Here is a 15,231-nt window from a genome sequence, read left to right on the forward strand (position 1 = left end):
AATTCCAGTATAATAATCAGATATACCAGTTGCCACAGAATGGGAAAGTGTTAAAGAAGTTTTCACCATTTAAATATACAGCTCCCAGAATTACTTAAAGGGGTACTCCACTGGAAAACATTTACTTTTATATCAACTGGTGCCAGAAAGTTAAACAGATTTTTAAATTACTTCTATTTAAAATCTTAATACTTACAGTACTTATAAGCTGGTGTATGCTCCACAGGAAGTTGTGTAGTTCTTTCCAGTCTGACCATAGTGCTATTTGCTGACACCTCTGTCCATGTCAGGAACTGTCCAGAGCAGTATAGGTTTGCTATGGGGATTTGTCCTACTATGGACAGTTCTTGACATGGACAGAGGTGTCAGCACAGAGCACTGTGGTCAGACAGAAAATAAATTAAAAAAGAAAATAACTTCCTGTGAATCGCTTATACAGCAGCTAATAAGTACTGGAAGGATTAAGATTTTTAAATAGAAGTAATTTACAAATCTAAAAGTAAACAAGAAACAACAGTGGCACCGATACCTTAGGCCTCCTAAGACCACGAGATGGAGACGGCGTCCCGCTAGTCTGGAAATCCACCCTGGCAACGGAGGTGCTAGGACAATAAAGACCGTAGTCACCAAATAGTAGTAAATGAAGAAAAAAGGTGTCCTGCACTCACCGCTTCAGTCCAGGTAATCCTGCTCCCATCTCGGGTCACGACTCGAACACGGAGGGCATGGGTAGTGGAGCGCTCAGAGGCGACTGCCGGCGGTTTCACGCATAGGAATGCACTTCATCCGGCCTCGTTAACGTCATCGCGCTGTGCGAATTATAAAGGTGCAGCTGGTGAGTCACATGATTCCAGGTGAACTCTCACCCCGTGTTGCATTAAGAAGTGAACGGACCAAAAACCACATTATTTTTTATTTTGTAGTTGCCATTTCTTTTATATTGGAAAAACCGAGAGACAACTCCGGGCCCGAGTACGTGAGCATATGTACTCAGTTCGAAAAGGAGGCGGATCCCCAAGATTTGTTCAGCATATGCAATCCATACATGGTGGAAATTGCACCACGTTAAAATTTGGAGGTCTTGAAACAATCCCTTGTCACCCTTCTGGAGGAGATAGACGTCGCCTGCTCCTGCGTGCTGAGGCGCGATGGATATTGCGCCTTGACGCGCAGGGGCCGTTAGGGTTAAATGATAAACTAGATTTTTCCCCTTTTTTATAAATTTCTCTTTATTCAGGGCAGTTCTAGGTCTATTAGTATTGATGTACTTACCTAACTTGCTTTTTGCTTCCTTATGTGGTTTTTGGTCCGTTCACTTCTTAATGCAACACGGGGTGAGAGTTCACCTGGAATCATGTGACTCACCAGCTGCACCTTTATAATTCGCACAGCGCGATGACATTAACGAGGCCGGATGAAGCGCATTCCTATGCGTGAAACCGCCGGCAGTCGCCTCTGAGCGCTCCACTACCCATGCCCTCCGTGTTCGAGTCGTGACCCGAGATGGGAGCAGGATTACCTGGACTGAAGCGGTGAGTGCAGGACACCTTTTTTCTTCATTTACTACTAATTTACAAATCTGTTTAACTTTGTAGCACCAGTTGATAAAAAAAAATTTTTCCAGTAGAGTACCCCTTTGAGCAGTGGTGAGGTTATGTTGGGAGTTGTAGTTTCACTCACCATAACTGTAGAACTGACAAGCGACTACAGCTCTGATAGGACATAGAGAGGAGAATGTACAATGATATCAGTGACGTCTTCTCTATAGTCTTCCCTTATCTAATTCAGATGGTACATACCGCCAGGACTTGTTCCAGCTAAAACTTCTGTCTGTAGAATGTGACGCCCAGAGGTCTCCTCACTATGTCAGTGCATTCTCATCCTCCATATGAAAACAAGTATTATTATAAATCTGCCAGACACTGTATCCTCTAAATATAATACTACTATACTCTGATTATAAACCTTCCATACACCATACTAGAGATGAGCGAACTTACAGTAAATTCGATTCGTCACGAACTTCTCGGCTTGGCAGTTGATGGCTTTTCCTGCATAAATTAGTTCAGCTTTCAGGTGCTCCGGTGGGCTGGAAAAGGTGGATACAGTCCTAGGAGACTCTTTCCTAGGAATGTATCCACCTTTTCCAGCCCACCAGAGCACCTGAAGGCTGAACTAATTTACGCAGGATAAGTCATCAACTGCCGAGCCGAGAAGTTCGTGACGAATCGAATTTACTGTAAGTTCGCTCATCCCTACACCATACCCACTGAATATAATACTACCACACACTGTACATTCTGAATATAATACCAACACATACTGTACACTCTGAAAATAAATCTGCCACATACTGTACCTCTGAATATAATACCGCCACACACTGTACCCACTGAATATAATACTACCACACACTGTACATTGACTATAATACCAACACATACTGTACCCACTGAATATATTACTACCACATACTGTACCCTCTGAATATAATATGAATATAATACTACCACCCACTGCGCCCTCTGAATATAATACTACCACACACTGTGCCCTCTGAACATAAATCTGCCACATACTGTACCCTCTGAATATAAATCTGCCACATACTGTACCCCTGAATATAAATCTGCCACATACTGTACCCCTGAATATAATACTGCCACACACTGTACCCACTGAATATAATACTACCACATACTGTACCCTCTGAATATAATACTACCACCCACTGCGCCCTCTGAATATAATACTACCACAAACTGCGCCCTCTGAATATAAATCTGCCACACACTGTACCCTGAATATAATACCGCCACACACTGTACCCTCTGAATATAATACTTCCACCCACTGCGCCCTCTGAATATAATACTTAGAGATGAGTGAACTACAGTAAATTCAACTCCTCACGAACTTCTCGGCTCGGCAGTTGATGACTTTTCCTCCCGTGGGCTGGAAAAGGTGGATACATTCCTAGGAGACTCTTTCCAAGGACTGTATCCACCTTTTCCAGCCACCGGAGCACCTGAAGGCTGAACTAATTTATGCAGGATAAGTCACTGCCGAGCCGAGAAGTTCGTGACGAATCGAATTTACTGTAAGTTCGCTTATCTCTAATAATACTATCACAAACTGCGCCCTCTGAATATAATACTACCACCCACTGCGCCCTCTGAATATAATACTACCACCCACTGCGCCCTCTGAATATACTACCACAAACTGCGCCCTCTGAATATAATACTACCACAAACTGTGCCCTCTGAATATAATACTACCACAAACTGTGCCCTCTGAGTATAATACCGCCACACACTGTACCCTCTGAATATAATACTACCACCCACTGCGCCCTCTGAATATAATACTACCACCCACTGTGCCCTCTGAATATAATACTACCACAAACTGCGCCCTCTGAATATAATACTACCACCCACTGCGCCCTCTGAATATAATACTACCACCCACTGCGCCCTCTGAATATAATACTACCACAAACTGCGCCCTCTGAATATACTACCACAAACTGCGCCCTCTGAATATAACGTTGCCATACAGTGCACCCTCTGAATATAATACCACAACCGCAGTAACACCCCTCAACATCCGTTAGCCGATGCTATTACCACGAGAGGGGCGTATTGATGGTGTTGCTAGTGGATGATGGGGGTGCTACTACTGGGGGATTGTTGCTGGAGGATGATGAGGGTGCTACTGGCCATCCCCCCTGGCAGTATCACCCCCATCATCCATCGGCAGGATCATCCTCCTGGCAGGAGCACCGCCATCATCCACCATCAGGATCTGGGTGCTTCTGCCAGGGGGGGAGCATTAAGTAAGCAGCAGTTCCCCCACATTAGGTAGGTAGCAGTTTCCCCACATTAGGTAGCATCTTTTCCCCACATTAGGCAGCATAGATTCCCCACATTTGGTACCAATTACCCCACATTAGGTAGGTACCAGTTACCCCACATTAGGTAGCAATTTCCCCACATTAGGTAGCACAGATTCCCCACATTAGGTAGCAATTTCCCCACATTAGGTAGCACAGATTCCCCACATTAGGTATCAGTTTCCCCACATTAGGTAGAATAGATTCTCCACATTCGGTAGCACAGATTCCCCACATAAGGTAGCATAGCCTCCCCACATAAGGTAGCATAGACTCCCCACATTTGGTAGCACAGATACAGATTCCCCACATTAAGTAGCATAGACTCCCCACATTAGTTAGCATAGACTCCGCACATTTGGTAGTAGTTTCCCCACATTAGGCCGCAGGTTCCCTTGCAGGTTCCCCACAATGGGTCAAAGTCTCCCCACATTAGATCGCTGGTTCATTCCCCCCCCCCCCCCACACCACACACACACACAAAAAAAAAACACATGCAACACAGAGAAAGACACACACACAGTCAGAGAGACACACACTCACAGACAGACACACACACAGAGTCACACAGTCACACACACAGTCACACACACAGAGTCACACACACAGTCGCACAAACACACACACACAGTCACACACACTCAGAGAGTCACACAAACACACACACAGAGTCACACACACACAGTCACATACACACAGTCACACACACAAACATAGATAGAGACAGACACACACACTCACCCATCCAGCGCAGCGATCCTTCTCACCGGGCGCCCTGCAAGTGACATAACTGACGTCCTCCTGCGCGGCCATGCAGTGTGACCTCAGGCCAGGATCATCCTCCTGGCAGGAGCACCGCCATCATCCACCATCAGGATCTGGGTGCTTCTGCCAGGGGGGGAGCATTAAGTAAGCAGCAGTTCCCCCACATTAGGTAGGTAGCAGTTTCCCCACATTAGGTAGCATCTTTTCCCCACATTAGGCAGCATAGATTCCCCACATTTGGTACCAATTACCCCACATTAGGTAGGTACCAGTTACCCCACATTAGGTAGCAATTTCCCCACATTAGGTAGCACAGATTCCCCACATTAGGTAGCAATTTCCCCACATTAGGTAGCACAGATTCCCCACATTAGGTATCAGTTTCCCCACATTAGGTAGAATAGATTCTCCACATTCGGTAGCACAGATTCCCCACATAAGGTAGCATAGCCTCCCCACATAAGGTAGCATAGACTCCCCACATTTGGTAGCACAGATACAGATTCCCCACATTAAGTAGCATAGACTCCCCACATTAGTTAGCATAGACTCCGCACATTTGGTAGTAGTTTCCCCACATTAGGCCGCAGGTTCCCTTGCAGGTTCCCCACAATGGGTCAAAGTCTCCCCACATTAGATCGCTGGTTCATTCCCCCCCCCCCCCCCCACACCACACACACACACAAAAAAAAAACACATGCAACACAGAGAAAGACACACACACAGTCAGAGAGACACACACTCACAGACAGACACACACACAGAGTCACACAGTCACACACACACACAGAGTCACACACACAGTCACACACACAGAGTCACACACACAGTCGCACAAACACACACACACAGTCACACACACTCAGAGAGTCACACAAACACACACACAGAGTCACACACACACAGTCACATACACACAGTCACACACACAAACATAGATAGAGACAGACACACACACTCACCCATCCAGCGCAGCGATCCTTCTCACCGGGCGCCCTGCAAGTGACATAACTGACGTCCTCCTGCGCGGCCATGCAGTGTGACCTCAGGCCAGCGCAGACGTGGGAGCGGAGGCCAGGCACAGTGCTGGTGAAGGTGAGGGGGGGTGTGATGACGGACGGGCGCACAGTGCAGGTGAAAGGGGGGGGGGTCGCTGACGGACGGGCGCACCGCACACACAGCGCAGGTGAAGGCGGGAGGCGGGGGGTGCTGACGAATGGAAGGCCGGTCGGGCACAGATGGGGGGTGTCGGTGTAGCTGGGGAGGGGGGGTGGGTGCTGTGGAGCGTCTTGGTGTCACCCCATTAGGTTGGTGTCACCCGGTGTGGGCCGCACCCCCCCGCACCCGTGTCGCAACACCACTGATTACAGTTATTTTTATTACTGGGACTCACAAGCTAATTTCTCTATCCCACACACAGTAAGGCTAGGCTCACTGAAAGCCAATGTATAGGGCTTTATTCATTCATGTATTATCAGAGGGTGAGAAGAATCCAAAGAATGTAAAGGAAAACTGCAAGCATAGTGAACATACAAACTCCATGCAGATATTGCCCGTAGTTGTGTATATACATGTACTATAAGGAAACAAGTATTTTTTTCTGTCTTGTTCTGTCAGGTCATCAGCGGCTCATTGTTGGGGACATTAGAGGACGTGATCAGTGGACACTTGGGAAGAAGGTGACTCTTCAGTGTCCGGTGTCTTATTGCCCTGAGGATGTTGCAGTCATATGGTCGGTGACTGATAATAATGGTAAAGTCCAGGAGATGTCCAGTGTTCCAGAACAGACGCTCAAGGAAAGAGACGCCCTGAAGACTTCTGGTTATTTCCTTACTAATGAGATGGATGAGTCTTATGTAGAAGGACTATATAATGTCACAAGTATAATGACATTAATACCAACAGTGAGGAAACATTATGCATCACTTATTACCTGCACAGTGATCTCCGGAGGTGAAACCAAGGCCAAGAAATTCAAGCCGACATCAGTTCTTGGTAAAACTCTCTGCATGTGAGACTTCTGCATTAACCTTAAATTAGGATTTTTTTTTACAATGAATACGTGGATCACTACTTGTGATTTTAAACAAAAACAAACAAATTCTGAAATTTTATATCTACAGCGTCATTGTTATCCTCTATGTTTTCTCCTGTATGCGAATGAGGTATAAAATACTCCATTCAGTAGCTAAAACTATAAAATGCCTGCAGATTTTGTAAGAATTCAGGTGTGAAATCTGCTCTGACTAAGAGAAGTGTTTTCTAACCATGTGAATTATACACATATATTACACTATGGAATTTCGGCCCGCAATACTGCTTTGAAATTGCAGAAATTCTGCTTACTAACTTATACATGCAACTTATACGTGCACACTTTGGAATTTTTGAAACAGAATTTTTTTGTGGAATTTCCACCTTCAAATTTTTGCCTGAATAATGCAGGCAGATTCTGGCTGCAGAATCCCATTGACTTCAATGGGACTCTCATTTGAAGGCGGATTTTTACCCAATGCGAAATAGAGACAAATTGGAAGCAGAATTCAGGCGGAGTTTCCATACAGAGTTTTGTTGGAATTTTAACCTGGTTCTGGTCATGTGACCAAATGGTCCAAAAGAGGCCAAACTTTGGTCCTTAGTGCACTCCCACTGTTTTCTGCTTCAAATTTCCATTTTAAATTGGGGGCAGAAAATCTGTCCGGTGCAAATTACAATCTACGGCACTGCACCGGAATAGGGGCGAAATAGCAAAATTCTGCCTGCAACAGAAAATAGGCTTTGGAGGCGGAAATTACTCTACTAAACTTTTTCAAGCAGACAGGCGGAGTTTCAGTAGTGTAAACATAGCCTAATAGATGGGGAATCTATGTTTGGTAAATAGATGTACACTGGGGAATAGATGTTTGGTAAATAGATGTACACTGGGGAATAGATGTATGGTAAATAGATGTACAGTGGGGAATAGATGTTTGGTAAATAGATGTACACTGGGGAATAGATGTTTGGTAAATAGATGTACACTGGGGAATAGATGTTTGGTAAATAGATGTACAGTGGGGAATAGATGTATGGTAAATAGATGTACACTGGGGAATAGATGTTTGGTAAATAGATGTACACTGGGGAATAGATGTATGGTAAATAGATGTACAGTGGGGAATAGATGTTTGGTAAATAGATGTACACTGGGGAATAGATGTTTGGTAAATAGATGTACACTGGGGAATAGATGTTTGGTAAATAGATGTACACTGGGGAATAGATGTTTGGTAAATAGATGTACAGTGGGGAATAGATGTATGGTAAATAGATGTACACTGGGGAATAGATGTTTGGTAAATAGATGTACACTGGGGAATAGATGTTTGGTAAATAGATGTACACTGGGGAATAGATGTTTGGTAAATAGATGTACACTGGGGAATAGATGTTTGGTAAATAGATGTACACTGGGGAATAGATGTTTGGTAAATAGATGTACACTGGGGAATAGATGTTTGGTAAATAGATGTACACTGGGGAATAGATGTATGGTAAATAGATGTACACTGGGGAATAGATGTATGGTAAATAGATGTACACTGGGGAATAGATGTTTGGTAAATAGATGTACACTGGGGAATAGATGTTTGGTAAATAGATGTACACTGGGGAATAGATGTTTGGTAAATAGATGTACACTGGGGAATAGATGTTTGGTAAATAGATGTACAGTGGGGAATAGATGTATGGTAAATAGATGTACACTGGGGAATAGATGTTTGGTAAATAGATGTACACTGGGGAATAGATGTATGGTAAATAGATGTACACTGGGGAATAGATGTTTGGTAAATAGATGTACACTGGGGAATAGATGTTTGGTAAATAGATGTACACTGGGGAATAGATGTTTGGTAAATAGATGTACACTGGGGAATAGATGTATGGTAAATAGATGTACAGTGGGGAATAGATGTTTGGTAAATAGATGTACACTGGGGAATAGATGTATGGTAAATAGATGTACACTGGGGAATAGATGTATGGTAAATAGATGTACACTGGGGAATAGATGTTTGGTAAATAGATGTACAGTGGGGAATAGATGTTTGGTAAATAGATGTACACTGGGGAATAGATGTTTGGTAAATAGATGTACACTGGGGAATAGATGTTTGGTAAATAGATGTACACTGGGGAATAGATGTTTGGTAAATAGATGTACACTGGGGAATAGATGTTTGGTAAAAAGATGTACACTGGGGAATAGATGTATTGTGTCCTCTTATATATGACAGCGCAGATACTTACATGTCTCTTATGTTCTGTATTATCTTCCAGCCAAGCCACAAGTGTTGGATCCTATAAAAGTGACTCTTACTCAATCCGGGGATGTGATGTGCGCTCTGACTCTGCAGAACTGTTATCCAAAACAGGTTACTGTAAAGTGGACAACGGAGCAAAATCCACTGAAATCCAATGAAAATGTTCAAGATAATTCTGATAATACGTGTAATATCCGCAGCCTGTGCACCGTCCAGGGAAGTCTCCTTAAGGATCCGAACTTTACACTGAGCGTGACCTGGAGCCACAAAGCAATGAAGGGGAAAGAAACCAGAGTCCTGTCATGGAGAGATGGAGCTAACAGTAAGAAAGACGCTTTACCCTCAGTATATGTAAAGTGCAGGAGGCTCACATTTATTAATAATGACTTTTTTATTTTGCACCAGTAGAATTGGGGAGAGTAGTAAGTGAGAATTGCTTCTAATGAATTTAAATGACATGTAACATTTACCTTTGATAAATTAGTCTAAGGGTCTGTTCACACAGAGGAAATTAAGAGACAAAATGCCTTGCTAAATTTCCTAAGTGGATCTGCCCTGTCTGGAATTGGTGCTGAATTGGTACTGAAATCTTTGGATAGGAGATAAGCTATTTTCATAGGAGTACCCCTTTAATGCCAAGATAACCTGCCACTGTCATTGACAGTACACAAATTCCGCCAGAAGATTAAACGTGTTCGATCTTGAACTAAGGGGCAGAATCTCTTTGACATCAATGCGTCGCTGCTACCAGCAGATTCTGCTCTGAATTTCCTTGTAGAAATTCCACAAAGAATTTCTGTAGTGTGAATGGGATTTTAACATAACTGCTGATTTGGAATTTTCATTGGGATAAGCAGCACCTGACATCAGAAGGGTTTTCTTTCTTCATCTCCATACCACATTCTACAGGACAGTTTGCCCCTCTCCTGTGACCCCTAGGCTGAGCAGCTTTTTCACAGCATTTGAGACCCCATTGATAGGGGTGATAGCTGCATTTTTTCATGTACAAGGTGAGCGGCCATCTTACAGAGGCTTCTATTTGTGTGGACTCCTGAGCAGGATCATTGAACGCCAGGGTAGTACATGAGACGCTGTCCTCCGGTCTTTCTTTTTTTAATTCTCTTACAGGTTCCTGACCTTAAAGGGGTACTCCACCAAAGGACAGGGGATAAGATGTCTGATCGCTGAGGTCCCGCAGCTGGGACCCCCCACAATCTCCCTGTTGCACCCGGCATTCTAAACAGTCTGTTTACAATGCTGTGTTCCTGCGGCGGGGACAGTGATGTCAAGTCACGCCCCCTTGTAATGTCATGCCACACCATGCCCCCCTCGTGACTTCACGCCCCCCTGGCCATCACGCCCCCTCTCATAGACATGAATGGAGGGGGCATGTTATGCTGGCAACGGACCATCATGCGCCAAAGCGCTTTGTCAGGCCTACCTGGCCTGACGAAGCGATTCGGCGTGCAACGGTCCATCACCAGCACCATACCCCCTCGTCTCTTCCATCTTCTTCCCTGTCTGTTTTACCCCGCATGTTCATGTGAACAATAAAGAAGTTACAGCAAGCAAGTCCTGGTGAGTGCTCCGTATTTCTTCTATATGCATCTACTATTTGGGACTGTACCTGTGATTCCACGTGTCAGCACCTGACAGGCCCAGCGTAGCTTCAAGGGGCCGTTTGCTGCAATACCTCCAGTCTCCACACCGAGAGCCGATCACATACCTGGTGGTGCCGAGTATATCTCTACTTGGAGTTTTGTACTACAGTTAAATATGAATCCCATAAGAAATGAAAAATCTTTTATCTGCTCCCTCATGTTTTCTTCAAGGGTATGCAAACTTTTGAGCACAACTGTATGTAGTACATAGTTTGATATGACATTTGTGGTGATCCTGGTGGTATACAGCAAATTTATTTATTACTGTAAGAAATGTCTAAGTCATGATCACTCTCTTTCTGTTTCTGAAGGTTTTCTGTGGCGTCCAGTAATTCAGGCAGTTCCTGTACCCCATATACTGATGGGACAATCTAGCACCTTCCAGTACAATATCTCTGAATATTTCCCTGATGATGTGACTGTGAGCTGGTATAAGAAGAAGGGAGTTCTGGGATCTGCTCCTTTACATGACAATGATAAGTATAAGATATCAGTCACTGAGTCCCAGAGACAGCCGGATTCCACCTTCTCCTGTACAGCCAGTCTACGGTTCACCCCAACACTGGAACACCAGGAATCAGAGATCATCTGCCTGGTGGAGCATCCCAGCCTAGAGACACCGCTAGAGAGGAGCTCCGGACCTCTACGTGTGCAAAGTGAGTGCCTGGTTCATTTATGGGAACCTTAAAGAGATGCAATGACATCAGGTGAAAAAAAATGCTTCAGAAGCATATAGCATGGCTCATCTGTCTGTCCCGGGTCTGAAACCACCATAAATCCATAAGTTTTGGGGTCTTAGTCCTGTACTTCCTGTTTGTACTTCCTGGATGAGCATCACTTTTCCTCTTAATCACAGTCATCCCACCCTGCCTACTCCCCTCCCATAGCAATCCTGCCAGTTCCCTGCCCAGAGATGCTGTAGAACATCTCACTTCACAACAGACTATTACATAATTAGTGAGGTTGCAGTGAGGTATTCATTCCCTGTCTGCTCCTCTGCCTGTGGTATTGCTCAGCACAAGTCGGAATGTGGTAAACACACCTCATTGCCCTTAAATGTCCCATAAAAAGATATATATGTGTGTATTTCACAGGGAGTTAGTGATATAGCTGTAGAGGCTGCTCAGAGGGGTTGGCATCAGAAGGGGCGGGGCTAGTTCTCAAAAGCAAGATCCAGCCACGCCTCCTGAGACAGCAGAGGAGTATGCATAGTCTTGGGAGAGAGGAGCTGAGGAGCTGCTGAGACAATATCACACTGACAATGAAAGGACTACATAACTTTCTTTCAGGGGCGAATCACGCAAAACATGCTGAAGCCAGTACAATGTGTAATAACACTATACTATTTATATATTTATAAGTATATGTTAGTATATAAGTTATTTTAATACAATTTTATGATACTGGAATACCTATTTAAAGTCAATGTCCAATGTGTGACATGTTTTTTATGGCCAAATGTTCCAGGTTAATTCATTTCTAAATATACCTTTATATGGATCCCAGCTCTTGTTTTATACAGAGCTCCAATATGCAGATAAAATTCGGTCTGTCTGCAGCCACTCCTAACCTGAGGAACTCGCAACCAGAACCATTTAATGTTATGTCCATGTGTAATAGCCGGATCCCTACTTCACACATGAAAAGAATGAACTGTAGCACCAATGTTTACTGTAAGCCCTGTGCTCTGTAGACAGGTAAAGATATTTGGCCATGTTCACACGTTTGTTTTAAATCAAAATCTTTTATTTGGTTTTCAGTCTTTACAAAAAAGAGAAAACACAACAAAATAAAAACACATTAAAGGGTTTATCCAGGAATTTTTTTTTTCTCTATCGGCTCCATTGGGGGACACAGACCTTGGGTATATGCTGTTGTTGCTAGGAGACTTGACACTATGGAAACCAAAAAAGTCGGCTCCTCCCAGCAGGATATACCCGCCTACAGAGCCTGAGGTAATCAGTTTTTTTAGCTTAGTGTCTGCAGGAGATAGACACTGGTCTGCGGTTCTCCCCACATCTGGTCAAACATTTTTTCTCTATTGGCTCCATTGGGGGACACCGTGGGTGTATGCTGCTGTCTCTAGGAGGTGTGACACTATGGTAATAAAAAAAAGTCGGCTCCTCCCAGCAGGATATACCCGCCTTCAGACTCTGAGCTAATCAGTTTAAGCTTAGTGTCTGAAGGAGGTGGACATGGTCTGGAATTCTCCAGACCAGGTCTTCTGATTTTTTGCTTTCCTAGTATAGGGATGTTTTAGTTTTTTATTCCTTTTTCTTTTCTGTTTTCAGGTGGGGACTCAGGGACTCCGATTCCCTGTTTCCCCATTGCGAGTAAGGGGGCACAGACATTGCGTATCTGCGCTGTTCACCCCCCCTCGCCAACGGTCAGCGCCAGGGTTGGTACCTCATGGGTCCGGGTCTCCCTATTTCCCTGCTCGCCTCGCTCACGCATAGCAGCCAAGCGTGATGCAGGTAACTAAAGCTGACTGAAGACTCCATTAGGTAAGTTCCTCTGACTGAGGTAAGTACTTTCTTCCCTTTTCTCCTTAGGTTCGGACTTGCAACCTCTGGAGACCCCCTGTTTTTGGCCCACCTTTCAGGTTATGGGGCTGTCTTATACAGGGGCTGGATTTTTATTCTTGGGAGCAGTGGCATTTCAGGGGGCATGTAATTTATGGGGCACTTCACTGTATGTGCCTGTGTGTGCTCTTCACTGTATGTGTGTGTGTGTGCAGCGCCTTATATGCGGCTGTCAGCCGCGGCGCTGGTACGGGCCGGGCTCTCTCAGCGCCGGCTTACTCTCTCTTCTCCGCCAGCGCCTTATATGTGGCTGACAGCCGCGGCGCTGGTACAGGCCGGGCACTCTAAGGTCCGGCTTACTTTCATTTTCTTCGGCAGTCTCTGCCGGCGTACAGGCCGCCCGCTCTATTCCCCGAGCGCATATGCGGCTGACATGTGCGATCGGGACATGGAGCGGGCGCCATTACAGCTTCTTCTCGGCAGTTCATAGCTCCGCCCACAGGGCTGTCGGAGCTCTTCAGAGGCGCGAAATAGCCTCCAATCAGCGCCGTGGGCGCAAATTTCAGTTAGGAGGGGCCAATTAGTTAGTGCCTCTGCTTCAGGCATGCCCCTCTCTCCCTATTGGCTGACACTGTAGCTGCACGGAGCCGAGTTCTCCTCTCTGCAGCTGCCTAGGGTCACAGACTAGGGTGAGAAAGTCCCTGTCTCTTTTCTCATTATGTCAGTTCCCAGAGCTGTTCCTCCCTCTAAACAGTATCCTGGAACGTCAGTGACTTATTTTGCCTGTAGGCACTGTAATACCAAGATGCCTGGCTCTGCTGAGCCCACTTGCGCTGCCTGCTCCACTGCTCTCCCAGACCCCCTAGTACCCCCTGGTGCCCTTTCGGTTCCGGTGGATTCAGCCGCTCCACCAGCCTGGGTTTCTTCCCTGACCCAGTATATGGCTGACTTGACCCAAGTCTCCTGTTCGGTGGCGGAGGCCTCCCGGGAAGTGATGTCCGCCTTGAAGGGGTCTACCCTGCGCAGGGCCTCTGAGAGGGCCTGCTCCTCGTCTCCACATACTTCACGCTCTCACAAGCGTACTAGGGGTGCTTCGTCTGACTCTTCCATTGAGTCTTCAGATAGACGTGGGCGTTCCCCTCGTGGGTCCCGCCCCCCCCTGTCATCTGGGCACAAACGTCGCTCCTCCAGAGGACATTCTCGGAGTGGCCGCTCTGCCACGCCAGAGCCGCGTATCCGGTCAGGGTCTCCCCCCCCCCTCCAGGACTGCCTCTACTCGTTTACATTCTCCTGGTGAACTGGCGGACGAGGCTTCCGAGCCGGCATCTGACTCAGAGGACCGCTCGGATTTATTTGAAACGGTGTACTCATTGGTGTCTTTGGATGTCACTCCAGGAGTATCCTTCATCGTACTAAGCCAGCACCTTAAAGGTTCAGCTCTCACGCTGACTTTGACGACATTCTGGAATCTGCATGGAAACATCCAGACAAGAGGTTCCCGGGAATCAAGACGATTCAAGAACGTTATCCATTTGACAAGGACTTTGTCACAAAGGTGGTTTTCCCTACCTCTGTGGATCCACCAATCTCCCGGATCTCTAAGGCGACTACACTGCCACTGGCAGATGCCGCAGCCTTCAAGGATTCCACAAACAAGAAGGTAGAATCCTTAGCGAAGTTTGCCTCTGAAGCAGCTGGCTCTTCTCTTCTTCCCATCTTCGCCTCGACATGGGCATGGCCCTGTCGGAGTGGTGCCAAGAGCTCCATCAGGATATCTTAGCGGGATCCCCCCAGAGGATCTATCTGTCCTGTCTCTCTCTAAATCTGGGGACTTCCTGTGCGCAGCTTCCAGGCAGTCAGCCTGCTGTTGCCTCAAAATAAGGCTCGCCCTACTTCCCTAAAGAAGTCCTCTTCCTTTCGGTCTTTTCGTATATTTGGCTCCAGCAAGGGTCCGGGCAGACGCCGTCACGGGACAGGAAGGCTCCCTCGTTCCGGGCACGCCCATCTTGGAAGTCGGACTCCAACCGGTACGACCGTTTTACACCCAAATCAGGCAACCGCAAACCCACTTCGGCATG

The 15,231-nt window shown here is 45.9% G+C and overlaps 1 protein-coding gene across 2 annotated transcripts in view; it reads left to right on the top strand.

Annotated features, from left to right (window-relative positions):
* The window catches only part of LOC130283840 (uncharacterized), a 119,201-nt gene that overhangs the window by 55,844 nt on the left and 48,126 nt on the right, over positions 1–15,231 (top strand). For both annotated transcript variants that reach the window (XM_056533411.1, XM_056533413.1), the window contains 3 exons: positions 6,281–6,658; positions 8,987–9,292; positions 10,943–11,287. In XM_056533411.1, the coding sequence (XP_056389386.1) occupies positions 6,281–6,658; positions 8,987–9,292; positions 10,943–11,287 (1,029 nt within the window). The remainder of the gene's footprint in view (positions 1–6,280; positions 6,659–8,986; positions 9,293–10,942; positions 11,288–15,231) is intronic.

Source organism: Hyla sarda, chromosome 8 (assembly GCF_029499605.1).
Source record: "Hyla sarda isolate aHylSar1 chromosome 8, aHylSar1.hap1, whole genome shotgun sequence".
Lineage (NCBI taxonomy): Eukaryota > Metazoa > Chordata > Amphibia > Anura > Hylidae > Hyla > Hyla sarda.